This window comes from Strix uralensis, chromosome 1 (assembly GCF_047716275.1).
Source record: "Strix uralensis isolate ZFMK-TIS-50842 chromosome 1, bStrUra1, whole genome shotgun sequence".
Classification (NCBI taxonomy): domain Eukaryota; kingdom Metazoa; phylum Chordata; class Aves; order Strigiformes; family Strigidae; genus Strix; species Strix uralensis.
The window spans coordinates 3,099,903-3,112,941 of NC_133972.1; the positions used below are offsets into that span (position 1 = coordinate 3,099,903).

At 41.1% G+C, this 13,039-nt stretch overlaps 1 protein-coding gene across 7 annotated transcripts in view; it reads right to left on the reverse strand.

Annotated features, from left to right (window-relative positions):
• Positions 1-13,039, reverse strand: part of SNAP47 (synaptosome associated protein 47) — a 30,350-nt gene that overhangs the window by 15,616 nt on the left and 1,695 nt on the right. For 6 of the 7 annotated variants that reach the window (XM_074867158.1, XM_074867343.1, XM_074867062.1 and 3 more), the window contains exons 2-4: positions 7,610-7,695; positions 6,541-7,096; positions 624-1,108 (exon numbers count right to left, since the gene is read on the reverse strand). In XM_074867158.1, the coding sequence (XP_074723259.1) occupies positions 624-1,108; positions 6,541-7,096; positions 7,610-7,649 (1,081 nt within the window). In that variant the 5' untranslated portion in view covers positions 7,650-7,695. The remainder of the gene's footprint in view (positions 1-623; positions 1,109-6,540; positions 7,097-7,609; positions 7,696-13,039) is intronic. The other variant, XM_074867250.1, reaches the window with a different exon arrangement.

A 13,039-nucleotide genomic window follows, 5' to 3' on the forward strand; every position in this document is an offset into this window, starting at 1 on the left:
ACTGAACAACAGGTTTAATATAAATATGCTTCCAGCTACAAACTGACAAAGGAAAAATAGCAATGACAGAGGATCCTGAAGCATGCAGTCAGGAGAAAAGAATGGATTTCTAATGACCCTTCCTCACAGAGGGGCACAATACGGAATTGGTAACCACAGGAAAAAGAGTGACATTGAGTTAAAACACAGGCCAGTAGCTGAAACTCAAATTAAGCTAATCCATTCACAAAGCGGTGTGGAGTTAGCGACAACACCAGCTGAGAGCACAATGTTAAAGAGGGCTTGGCAAGTTCCAGCTGTCAGGCTCCTGAGGGACACTCAGCTTCAGCAGCTACAGTCACAGGTTTTGCTAATGTAGTTGGGAGAAAGTAAATCCGACTAAACTAAAACAAGGCCACACACTTCTGTCACCTCTACCCCCTCTCTCTTGGCAAGAGGGTCTAAAGTCACCTGGTGGTTATTGATTGCATTTTATCATCAGCATGGTCTCACCGTTTAGGCAGGGGCGGGGGGTAGGATTTGCCTTGTAAATATTATACACTATTCTGAGTTTGAAAACCACTTGAAAACTTTTGATGCTTATTGTTACTGCTTACAGGTGGATTGCTTTGTCTCTCACATACCTGCTTGCCAAATGGAGGTCCCCAAATCTACCTGAGGAGATTTCCTGGCACCAACAAATCCTAGGGCATCTTCTAAAAACTGTATCTTTTTGCTAAACTGCATCTCCAAGATGGGGATTGCTTCTGGCATCTTTGCTGACAAGAGCCGGTAAGAGGTGTCGGGCTTCCCAATAAATCTCTGACGGACACTGATTTCATATGGCGTATGAACTCTGATATCATCTACATCCTTTGATTCAAACCGGTGAATGACCTGAGAATTGCAGTCACTGATTTCCAGGCCAGAAGCGAAGAGTGTGAGTTTTCCTGGCTTGACATTTGAGTCTGTTCTGTGGGTGATAATAACTGGAATTCTAATTATGATTCCTTCCTGGTTCTTCGAATCGGAAACTGTGGCGGTTTCCTTTGGCTTCGTTTCCAACGGCACTTTCCAGAGCTTGCTGCTAAATGGCCACCAAGAAGGAGATTCAAGCTCAGTCAACAACCTAGGGGAGAAAAGAGAGTGTTAGAAGAGTGAAAGCCAGTAGGAGGGTCATGCTACCCCACCAGTGCAAAGCAAATTACTGCAGACACAAAGATTTCTTAATACTGAATCCAGCCTTCTTATTTCACTCATCAAACCTACTCACAGCTTACTAGGATCCATCAGTTTAAAAAAAACCAGCTTTTCTTCATTTGCTAACATGTTGGAAAGCGGTCCCAGAATCTCACTGTTCTGATGCAAGAAATCCAACTTCCAACTGGATTTATTCAGGCCAGTTTACACCCATCTGTTCTTCAGCTAACACTGCCTTTTACCTCAGTGTTTCCACACCTGGCCGTCACCACCACTGCCTTTTTCTATTCTTTCATACCTCAGCCCCATAGTCTGATGCCACCTTTTGCTTTGCCTCCGCTCCCAAATTCCCATTGCCAGTTAAAGAGTGCAAGGCTGAGGCTGAAAAGTCCAGCAGAGACTGCCCACTGGCATTCAGCATCTGCCTCACCATCAATGTTGGTGTAGCTCCTGAAGGAGACAAGCCTCCTTGCTGGGAAACTGGTGCCTTAGCTTAAAGGTAACTGAACTCACTTTATGGAGGAACTAAGCAACTGGTCCCAGTGAAGACCACTATATAGCCAGAAATAACACAGGCAGTCAATCCCCTTATTTCTATGCAAGAAGATGCACCTAAGTGGGCACCTAAGTTTATCAGCTGCAGGCAAGAAAGATGGAACATGCTGTTAGGAAGAATCAATGATACAGAGGACACGATCCTTCTGTTGTATTTTCTAACAGCACAGCCCATTCCGCTTTTCTTGACATCCTTTCCCAAGAAAGGATCATGATCACAGATTTCTTTGGGTCGAAGCCTCACCAGTACTCTTTTCACCAAAAAAAATGGGAAAGAGAGGAAAGGTGGTGGTTTTGGTTTGATTTTCCATGTGCTGTGCTGCCTATCTGTTAACATCTCCAAGTCTAGACAGGAGTTAGAAGCAGAGCCACAGTCAGCACCTATGACACTCCGTTTCTCCCGCTCTCCTCTCATCCCCTGCCCATCACCCAAACCCATCCTCCCAGCAGACAATCCTGAGTCAGGACGACTCAGCCTCAGTGGCTGGAAAGAAATTTTGGGGCCAACTACATCTCCCTGTACAGTAACTTCATATCCCACTGTGCAACCAGCCACCTCTGTCCCCCACCAGCAGCCTCTGGTACCCACATCACATCTGAGCTGAAATGGCCCGTCTCCAGTTGGAGGCAGATATAGGAAGAGGCAAATCAACCCTCTGGGATGCATCCACTGCTCAAACTACCCTACCCAGTCCTCCCTGGAAACAGCAGTGAGCTGACTGGAAGCATCCCACAAACCAAACCATCCTGCAAGCAACTAGTCTGATCAGGATGTTTTAAGTGGAGATTTCTCAGCCCACCCCTCAGTCACTGAAGAGAACAGCAAAGCCATCGCCGGAGGCACGCATGGATTCTCAACTAACAGGAGCGAAGAGTTTAAAGCAAACAAAAAGAAAGCGCTAAGGAAGTTCAACCCCGATCAGAATTGTGTGCCCCCCACCCCATAAATACCTTAAAGGCTATCTAGTGATAAGGCATGTGTCACTGGCATGGTAGTTGTAGTAGATGCTTCTAATGAAGCCAGACCACATGCAACAAAACCTTTAATGAAACAGTCACCTTACTGATGCTACAAGAGTATTTACTGACTTAAATCCTAGAGATGTAAGCCTTATCAGACCAAAATACAAAGTCTCATTGCCGTTCTGGAGAGCCAGCTTGATTTATTTTGCTTTTAAATTTACTCTAGAAAGGTACTGCCTAATAAAATAGGCATCACAGCAGTGCTGCTCTCAAGATACTTTTTGCAATGATTTATTTTCCATGAGAGAATCAGAGTGTGTATACAGAAGACTTTGCAGTTTTAAAATCCTGTTTAATTTGGCCGCAGACAAGGTCTAATCTGAAAGAGGAAGCTCTAACTGAACATGCTTTGTTTACTAGCCATCAAAGTTCTGCACTGGCTTCAAAACAGACCTACTTAAAGAAATTCATCTGCTAGGAAAAGGAGAAAAAGTTATACTGGGAGTCAACCACTGAATTCATGGATAGCGGAGGTAGAATGAATTGTTCCAAGAATGTACTCCCAACTAAACCATGAACATCAGATATTTATGTAGATAGCATGCGACATGAGTAATGGGTCTGGAGCTCTTCACTGCCCTCTGAAAATGCTGCAACACTCCTTAAAAAAAGGAGGGGGGGGGAAGACCAAAGGAGATGTAACAGAAAGTTCTACAATAACAGAATTTGAAATGGCACAGTATCATAGATTTAGGATGAATTCTGAAACTATGGGGTTCAACTTAAGTTCAGCACAGAGAACGACTGAAAAAGCCCTAGGCTCTGCTAGCACACACCCTCTTCCAAAATTAAAAGCCACGTTCTAACCTACCTGCAGTAACTAAACGGAAACAAATGACCTGATTTCATTTCTACGGAACGCAAAGCACATCTTCTGTCCTCTTGGTGTATGAAAGAGTTACAACAAGGTACTTCAGGACAAGAACAGGTTATGCCTGTGTCTTAACCTACGAAAAGTCATTAAATTCCTACCGCAATATGGTTTCGCTTCATCAAATTCACCGTGAGAAAAGCATGTGCGTTCACTTACCGAAAAGCAGCTGCAATGTGACAAGTCTAAACCTCCGTTTACAGTGTAGTAACTTATTCTGGATAGCTTTGAGCCTTAATTTTCATCTCTTTATCCCTTCACCCATCTCCTCCCCTCTTTCCCCAGGGACTGACATGCTGGTTGTGCAATGTCTGATTTACAGTCAAGATTTTTCTGCTGCACAGCCCTAACAAAGGCTCCAGCCAGCTTCCCTGGCCTTCCACGGAGGAGTCACCCCTCTGTATCAACAAACTATACGACCGGTCCTTGTATACAAATGAAAAATTGCAACCAGAGTACCTTGTCCTCTAATTGTAATATATTAGAAAGGAATCAGTGAATCTGGCTTTCTGTTTATTTTTGGTCTTTGAACATCTGCTAGCACGTCAGACCCAGCTCTGCTTATCTGCATGCAGGTCCACTGAAAGCAGCTGTATATACCCAGGCATACACAAGAACAGAATTAATAATCCAAAAAAGCCCACACATACAGGCAAAATAAAGTTAATCTAAGTTTTAAACATATGCAAGTAGATAAAGGGGCCTGGTTCTTTTTATGAAAGACACCACCATCAAAGTGGTGTCGCTCATATAACCTTGAACTAGCAGATAGAAAAGTTTGTTACCAAAGTTTCCTTCAGCACAAATTCTGCTACACATGCAAAATAGTCCTGCATGATATCATCCATGTAGTTACATCTCATCAAGTTTCTAAAGAAAGCAAGAGTCAAAGAGCCTTTAATAGTCTGAATTACCTAACATGTACCAATCAAATGACTTTCAATCACAGTCTTCCTCGTTTTCTACACTGGTTAGGGATGTGAAGAAAGATGTCATCAGTTTAAGAGAAGAATTTGGCAGAGAAGCACCTTTATGAGAAAAAAACACACACACACAGACTATGCTAGAAAACTAAGTGTTAGAACTCCTCAAAAAACACAGTGCAATTAAAACACAGTTTCACTAATGGCTTCTGGGCTGCGTTTTAGTCTGCGAGCAAGCTGGCCAAACTCTTCACGCTGTAGATAAAACAGAATCTCAGCTAACATTTGGTCAATGCCTTCCTTTATTTTTACATTTTTAAATCAAAGTATCTAGCTCTTCAGATTCATGAGAACAAATAATACCTCCCAGCACATCTTAACCCAAAACAAAACTCTCTTCCAAAAACAATGAGCAGGTATTTATTTTCCTACTCATTGTTTATTGCTACAGAACTTTAAAAGCTGAAGTTTTCGGTTATCTTGGCTTTTCTTTAAAGGGTATGGAGAATATCACCAGAATCACTGTGAAATCAACACTTTCTTTTAGACATGATATCCATCTAAAAGCAGATGCTTCTTCCAAAAACAACTAGTCTGAACTTTATTGGGTTGTTTCTTCATGAAGGTGTCAGAGCTTCTATACGAAGACACTCATAGCTATATATCTTCAAACATTACAGTACTAATTTAACCTTACTGTCTATTTTGGACTGCTACCGAATCCAACCTGCATCATACAAAATAGCATACAGTAATTCACTTAGAATATTAATCATTAAATATAAAGTCATAACATTCTGATTAAGACACCAACCCCAACCATTTACTATTCACACTGAGTTCTGCAACAGCTAAACTTAAGCAACGTCTCAAATGTTCTCCAAATCTACTTCAGTTGTCTGAAGGCAGCACTTGGTGGCTAATTTTTTTTTAATACAGTGGCTAAAGTGCCTGATTGAGATTACCACAAATAGTCTAGTACTGTCTCTCCCGTTCTTGCACCACCACACTTTGCAGACAAAGCAGTTCCATGTTGCTCAACACTGCTCATATTTTCTTCAAAAATGTATTTATTCCACCTAGACCTAAAGGCAGGGAGTAAGCCATGTAAGGTTAAAAGCAGTGCAGTTTTATAGCACAAATAAAGAAGCACTGTTTCTACAGCCATTTCCTTGACTACATCCGCACCGCAGACCCAATCCTCACTGCTGTGCGTAGCTGGGAAGTAAGTTCTTGTGAAGGAAAGGGCAAATGTAAAACCCTCAACTACACACAATTTGTATGCAAAAAGCAGCCTTAAGAGCTGACTTTGATGCACAGAGAAAGGAGTACAATCTACTTGAATTAAAGATTAATTGGCAGCTCTCTCCTGCTAACTCTAAGAAACTGTCTCCAAGCCAGCAGCCCACCTGCCATACTCAACATTTCCTTTGAAAAGAACCAGAAAAGCAGAACTGTGGTTGTGTTTGCTGTGGAACAGCAAAACAGGCTGGTCCAAGACTGGCAAAAGTAACCAAACCCAGCTTCCAGTATTTTTCATTTATGCATATTCTAGGACATCTAATAAAAATGTGAATGCCATACCTTGGCCTTTAGTGGGGACATTAATTTGCATCTCTTTCCCCTAACTAGTTGCCTATTCTCTCAAAACTTATAGGTTGTTAAAATTCTGGAGACCTCTACCATTTCTGCCAGTTGTGGTTGAAACTCACATGGGCTTGAAAAGTTATTTGAAGGACAGAGGACAGGTATACATACACAGGCAACTTCACCAGGGTGAAAAAGTGACATACAGAAGGGAGGACAGAAACACAGAAGCATCTTTTAACAAGAACTACATCCACAAAAGAGCATCACAGGCTTAAACTTTTGCTGAAAGTCAATAGTTTAGTTTCCTAAAGACCTCTGTGGATCTGCCCCACAAATTTCAGGTCTAACAATACAATCCCACAACCAGTGCTTAGCTCAGAGGATGCTACAGTACCGTACCTGTCCGCTACATCCATATCCCCTTCGATCTTGTTGAGTCCTCTCATGATGTTATCAAACTGCTCACCCTGGTAATGCAGCACTTTTGCTGTGTCCTCCAGTCGTTTCTGTGATCCAGTCAATAACCCCGTCAGCTCTTTTCCCTTTGTTGACTGCAAAGCTGCTGCTTCTGCTCCTGCACCTTGGCTGGACAGCAACTGCTCCCTCCAGAAGTGCTCAAGGATGTTGAATACCACATTTCTGTTGGGTTGCAGAGAACTGAACCAGTGCTTGGTGTTATTCTCTAAGATGGTAAGGGAGCTGAAGATTAAATTTGAAGATTCCTTCTTGATCTCACTGACACTAGAAAGATGGAAGTCGACCAAAAGCTCCCCAGTCTTGTCAGCTGTAAATTTGATTGCAACAGGAGTCAGCGAGAGTCTGCCAGCGACCCATTGTTTTCTGGTGTCCAAGTAGTAAGAACAAGGCCAGCTATGGATACGTATGTCTTCGTTCATCAGCTCGCCGTTCAGATCCTCTTCTTCAAAAGCAACGCCCTCAAAGCCAGAAGGAGAATCTAGAATAAGAGAGAAAATTAAAAAAGCAAGAATCCTTAGCAACATATAAAAGCTGACATTAAAACACGCCCAAATAATTAATCCCATCCACAATGGGCTTCCAGTAGTTTCACTGTAACCTTTCAGGTGCATACCCCAGATAGATTTGTTAACAGTTGCAGATGGGTTACAAAATTGGGTAACCATTTCTAACTATCCAAATATTTCCTTCAGAAACGCTCACCCTTTCCGAACAGGGCCGTCAATATTATTGCCCACTCCGTTATAAAAAGGGGAGGCAGTACTGTTACGTTTTTAGCACGTGATTTACAACAGCACAAACTTCAAATGACTATTGGATTAATGCCCTGGGTATTTAATAACTGCTGTGCAGTTTTGGACAGGGGAGGTGCTTTATAACTTAATTAGTCTATATGTTCACATGCATATGCTCATATTTTTGGGTGGAGGGAAACCTAGCAATAACAGAATCATGAAAAACTTTTAGTAACTTTTCCGAGTCTTTCACATACCTCTTTTTACTGGAAAGTGATCACATGAAAATTTTTCCATTCCCAAACCTCATCATGAGGAGCAGCTTCCCATAGACCAACAGGTACTGAAGAAAACCCAGAATATACCAAAATGCAAGCTCATCAACGTGTATCTACAACGATCACAATAAATAACTGGTCCTTCCCCTTCCACTCTGATATCTCAACATCCAGGAATGTTAAGAACACACCCAGAATATCTATCCAATGTATTCAACAGTGCAGGTGAAACTAAAATCACCACTGACCAGAACCCACAATCATTAAAGAGCAGAAACACCCAGCCACAAATGGATAAATATTCTTCAGAAATCGTCGCTATCTCAGACCATCACTCTTGGTGTCAGGAGAAATGTACAAAAACACCTACCTTACAAAATTCAAGTGGATACTAGAACTTCTGGTAGAACACCACAGCCAAAATAAACCCACCAAACTTGTAGTATTTGTTCTGTGAAATACTCATTGTTGCTCCATTACTATCAAAGATGTCTGGAAATAGGAGTTTGGGAAGAACTGGAAAAAACATAGCAGCGCTGCTGGGAAAACCTTAACTGACCCAAGTGGAAGTTAAGATGAAAAAGGTGCCATAGTGGTATCAGAAGAGGTGTCGCTAGCCTGGTATGCTGAGCAACTCCGCACACATGATAGCGGAGCATGCTGCAGCAGAGCTGGCAGAGGCTGGCTTAAGAGAGCCAGCAGAACTGACTCTGGTCACTCAGCACGAAGGGACACAATGTTCAGGGCAATGGTGACTTCATAGCACCTCTGTGACAGGGCATGTATTCCCGGGAGCTTGGGATGCTATTTGATGACATAATATTAATCCTATAGGACTTGCTCACAGATATCTGGAATCCCAGCAAGAAAACAAAGAGCTGTCATATGCCTGAGGCCTGGCTTGCTTACATCAAAACAATCTCAAATCTGGAACAGTAAATTAAATGAAAAATATCTGGAGTGGCATCTCTCCACACTTCCAAAGAGGCTTCTTGTACCCAAGGGACAGATTGTCTCCTGTAACATCTCCTCCATAATACTACAGTTGTCAGTATGAACACTGAAGACCAATTACGTTCCACAACTACTTTGTCAACACCCATTGTGTAATGGTGATTTAATTACTCACATATCCATTATCTTCTCAAAGCCTTTGATGTATCACAGCACAATTTACAGATTAGTACAATAACATTATCTCAAGGTGTCCTGCTACTTGTATAGAGCAATAAATGAAAAGTTACATCTCCATCGCAAAATCCCCAGTTAGGTTAACGCTGACACAAATTACACCTTTTGGCTTCATATGGTCTGTTCCCCTTAAGGAAATGTCTAAGAAACCTAATGCAAATAAAAAAGCTAATTGACCTTTTTTAGGTAGCACTGGTGTGAATTCCTACAGCACACGCTGAAGATCTCCTAGTGCTTTCAGGCTGCCGCACCATTCAAATAGAGTGCTCCAACTCTGAGTCCAGTTCCAATGATGTCTTTCATTAAATATATTCAAAACTTCAGTATTATTGATATAAAGACTACTCATGGCATGTCATACTCCACAAAAATCTTTACTTTGCTTTTCATACCTTATTTCCATGGCACTATCAATTTTAGTAATGCAAATAAGCTATAAACTTACGAAGCAGATGTAGTTTAACATGAAAATTTTCAATCTGTTTCAGCCTAATAAAACCTCACACGCAGAGAGATAACTTCGCACTGTACTATGGGTCAAAGAGACGGGGGAAAAGCCCACAGAAATCTGATTTAAATGAGTAGCTGTAACCAGCAAAACAATGACAAGTTCTAGGAAATATTGTTTCTCTCTCAATTGTTTTCTACATAATTTCAGAGTTTGGAGAAAAAGCTAAAAGCTCCGGCCTCAATTCCTCCATCTAGAAAAAGAAGGCAGTTCCTCTAATACAGCAAGTTTAGATCAGACATACCTGATGGAGAGAAATTTTTTTCCAGCCTGACTGGGCTTCGCAAGTAGCCAATTATTATAATTTCTATTTAAAGGTTATTTTCTTTCTGACATACACAAAGAAACAAGGAAAAGAAAATACTTTTTATCGGTCACTCAAATGTGACTGCAGAGAAACAGAACATCAGCAGTGGGATTCCACAACAGCCAGAAGCAGAACAGCGGCTTTTACAAGATACTTGAAGTGGAAAATGTTTCTAATATGGATACACAGTTCTGTGCTAGTAACAGTATACTTTTTGTATTACTGACAACTGTGTCAGTTTAAGCAACAGAAATTACATTAGTGCTGAAATCAATGACAGCTGAAACTAAATCATGTTACAGCTTTATCAATCAGGATTTACAAATTACAAATCCAAAGTTTAACTGTTTGACACTGCCTTGATATGAAGTAAATACAATAGCGAACAGGCGATAAGCAAAAATAAACATCTGGTGTTACACCCTCAAGCTCCTAGTAGCCTAAACATACTGCAGAGGCAAACTAAATTTACTGAAAAAGCTCCCATCAGACCCAGGGGAAAAAAAAAAAAAAAAAAATTAAGCAGCAGCCTCCCAACTGACAAAACAGTGCGTCACATTCAGGAAAGCAGCAGATCTCAGCCCAAATAAATTAACTGCCATCCCCTTCCCCCACCCTCTGCAAGTCTTTGCCACTTACACTAGACTAGTTTCTAAAAATCTCATAAATATCTTGTCACAAGAAGCTGTTGCCCTGAGATTTTATTTGCTAAAAGATGTACATAAATAATGATGAAACCAAGACACCGAAAGATTATACACCTTGCAGAAGATCACAAGGGAAACCTGGAACCAAACGCAGGTTTCTCAACACTCACTGCTGGGACAGGCACCACAGAACATAATGTCATCTGAAAAACAACTCCTAGACCCTGCTAACAGCAACAGCCACCTTCAACCAGGCACAGTTCTACCAGGGAGGCAAGGAGAAATTGTGAACAAGGAAATGACTGAAACTTTTGTAAAATCTCAGCTAGACCCCATTTTCACACACTAAGAGCTCCACAAACTCTCTCCAACCACCGTTAGCTCCCCATCAGCATAGCATTTCCCCTTCAGCCTGCTCTGTACCATTAAGGTTGTGAAAATATTAACGCCTGCTGCAGTCTCACGACTGCGCCATAAAAAAAGATCTTCCTAAACCATCTCTCAAGCTCCTTACCTCTATCCGTAGATGCAGAACTCTCAGGCAGCTTTTTGCGGGCTGCTGCTTTTACAGAACTGTCCATCCGTAGGTAGAATTCCCCCCCCCGCCCCGAGTTATTTCTTTCTCTTCAAAGTCCAAAAGAGCAGGTAAAAAAATCCTGAAGCTAAAGCAAAAATCCTACTATGCCCCTTACCAAAAGGAAAAATATATAAATACTAGAGAATGTATATTTAACCCTGGATCAAAGAGTAAAACAACTCCTCTCAGTCCAGGAGAAGAAACGAAGCAGTCACTTGACGTGTGTATATGTATGTGCACAAGCCTTGGGTCTTATGACTTTTGACTCACCTGAGAGCTTAAAGGCTTTGCCTGGTAGTCAGCTCCTTTCTGTGCCTGAGGCCAGAATTTCCAAGCAAAAATCTATTTGGTAATTAAATCCATTCATTGTTCCAGCATATTTTGCCCCATTAGCATCAGATCTGTATGACTTTTTCTTTCCTCTCTCTCTCTCTCTCTTTCTCTCACAGAGAAGAAATTTAAACCTTGCAGAAATACAGATGTAGTTAAGGACAACCAAGATTGATTTTATTCAACAATTAAAACAGTCATCAATAGTGTAGAACATAGCTACTATTTACAAACATACAAAAGCATACTATAATTTAACACAAGACTTCAAAGAGTTCAACTAAAACATATGAGAAATTTTACCAACATTAAATAAACAAAAGAAGAAATGGTCACAACTATTTGAAGTTAACTGGAAAAGGGCATTATATAGGTACTTTACCTATGATGCTCATGCATTGTCGTGTAATGTCAGGGATTAACCTGTGATTACGATTTTTGAGCGGCTAAAAACCATCATTATCCTATTACTTTTGTAACTCCATTCTCCTCTCGGTCTCATCTACTGGCAGCACTTTGCTTTTTATAAAAACCAGGATTTTGCCTCTGCTTCTCTCTTATCAGCTTGTACAGCACCTACATGGAGGATGCCTCATCATACTTGAGCTGTGCAATGAAAAGCAACGTTAAAGACACCAATTTCATCTCTGATGTAAACAGTAAACTCGCCACTAAAGACCAAATAGCTCAGCTATTGTCCTTTAAAATGAAAAGATTTTTTTCCCCCCCTGTATTTCCTAAAGCTTTGACAATCCCATTTCAGAAACATTGAGATAGAGGCCTTCTGCCACTTACACAGCTGGTTTACTATAAGGAACTATTGCTCAAAATTCAGGGTCCCTCTCCCCTCCTCCTCCCATCACTTTATTTTGACCCCACCACCTGAAGCTCAGTATTACATCACTCACCGTTCTATTCCTCCTTAAAACAAGACTAGAAATTCCTTATATCACAAGACATGGAATATTCATAGTTTTGTAAAATACACTGAAAAAAGCCTCACCTGCAATAAAACATGCCATTTCAGCATTCCCACCCAGTAAAGAAAAAAAACCCACAACAAACAAAAAAATCCCCCAACAACGAACAGATCTAAATCTTTTGAATGCCATGCAAAGGACTAGAAAAAGAAAATAAACAAATGGCTTTAAATTATTTGTAAATACAGTCAAGAATAAGTTTATAAACTTGAGAGGGTTACAGTCCTTAATCCACTTCCCTGTCCGCAGCGGAAGAGGAAGAGACATCTAAATGATTTCACAATAAATGTCTTCATATTTTTAAAAGAAATATGTGTTTGCCTACACATTTGTTTACAGACCAGATGACACGTGCAGTCTCTCCCAATCTGAGCTCCCCAACACCAACACGTTATCCACATCCTGTAAATCACCTCTTTTTTTAGCAAAGTTTGTCATTTTGACACACCTGCCCCCCAAACCACGTGCAGTCCTATACACAGCTACACACAGCAGCTTAGAGCAAGAACTAGGATTAGGAGCAAAGAGATATGGATTTTATTTCCGGCAGCATCACCACAACATTGTATAAATTCTTTAGCTAACACATAGCTCAGTGGCTGCTTCTATAAAAAGAAGGTGACTCACCTTCTCTTGTGAAATACTTTGAGATCATTCAATGAAATGTAAGCATTACTAATTATGCCAGGAGCGAGGAGATGCTACACAAACTGGGAGAAGGTGCTGTCAGCACAAGCAGAACAGCGTCCCTTTGCAACACGTCCACCTCAGAGCCTCCAAAACAGTCACAGATTCTTCTCATCTGCCCTTGGTAATTATCTGCAGAACATTTCTGCACACGTTTCTGATGTGTTGGTGTTTGTTTACTT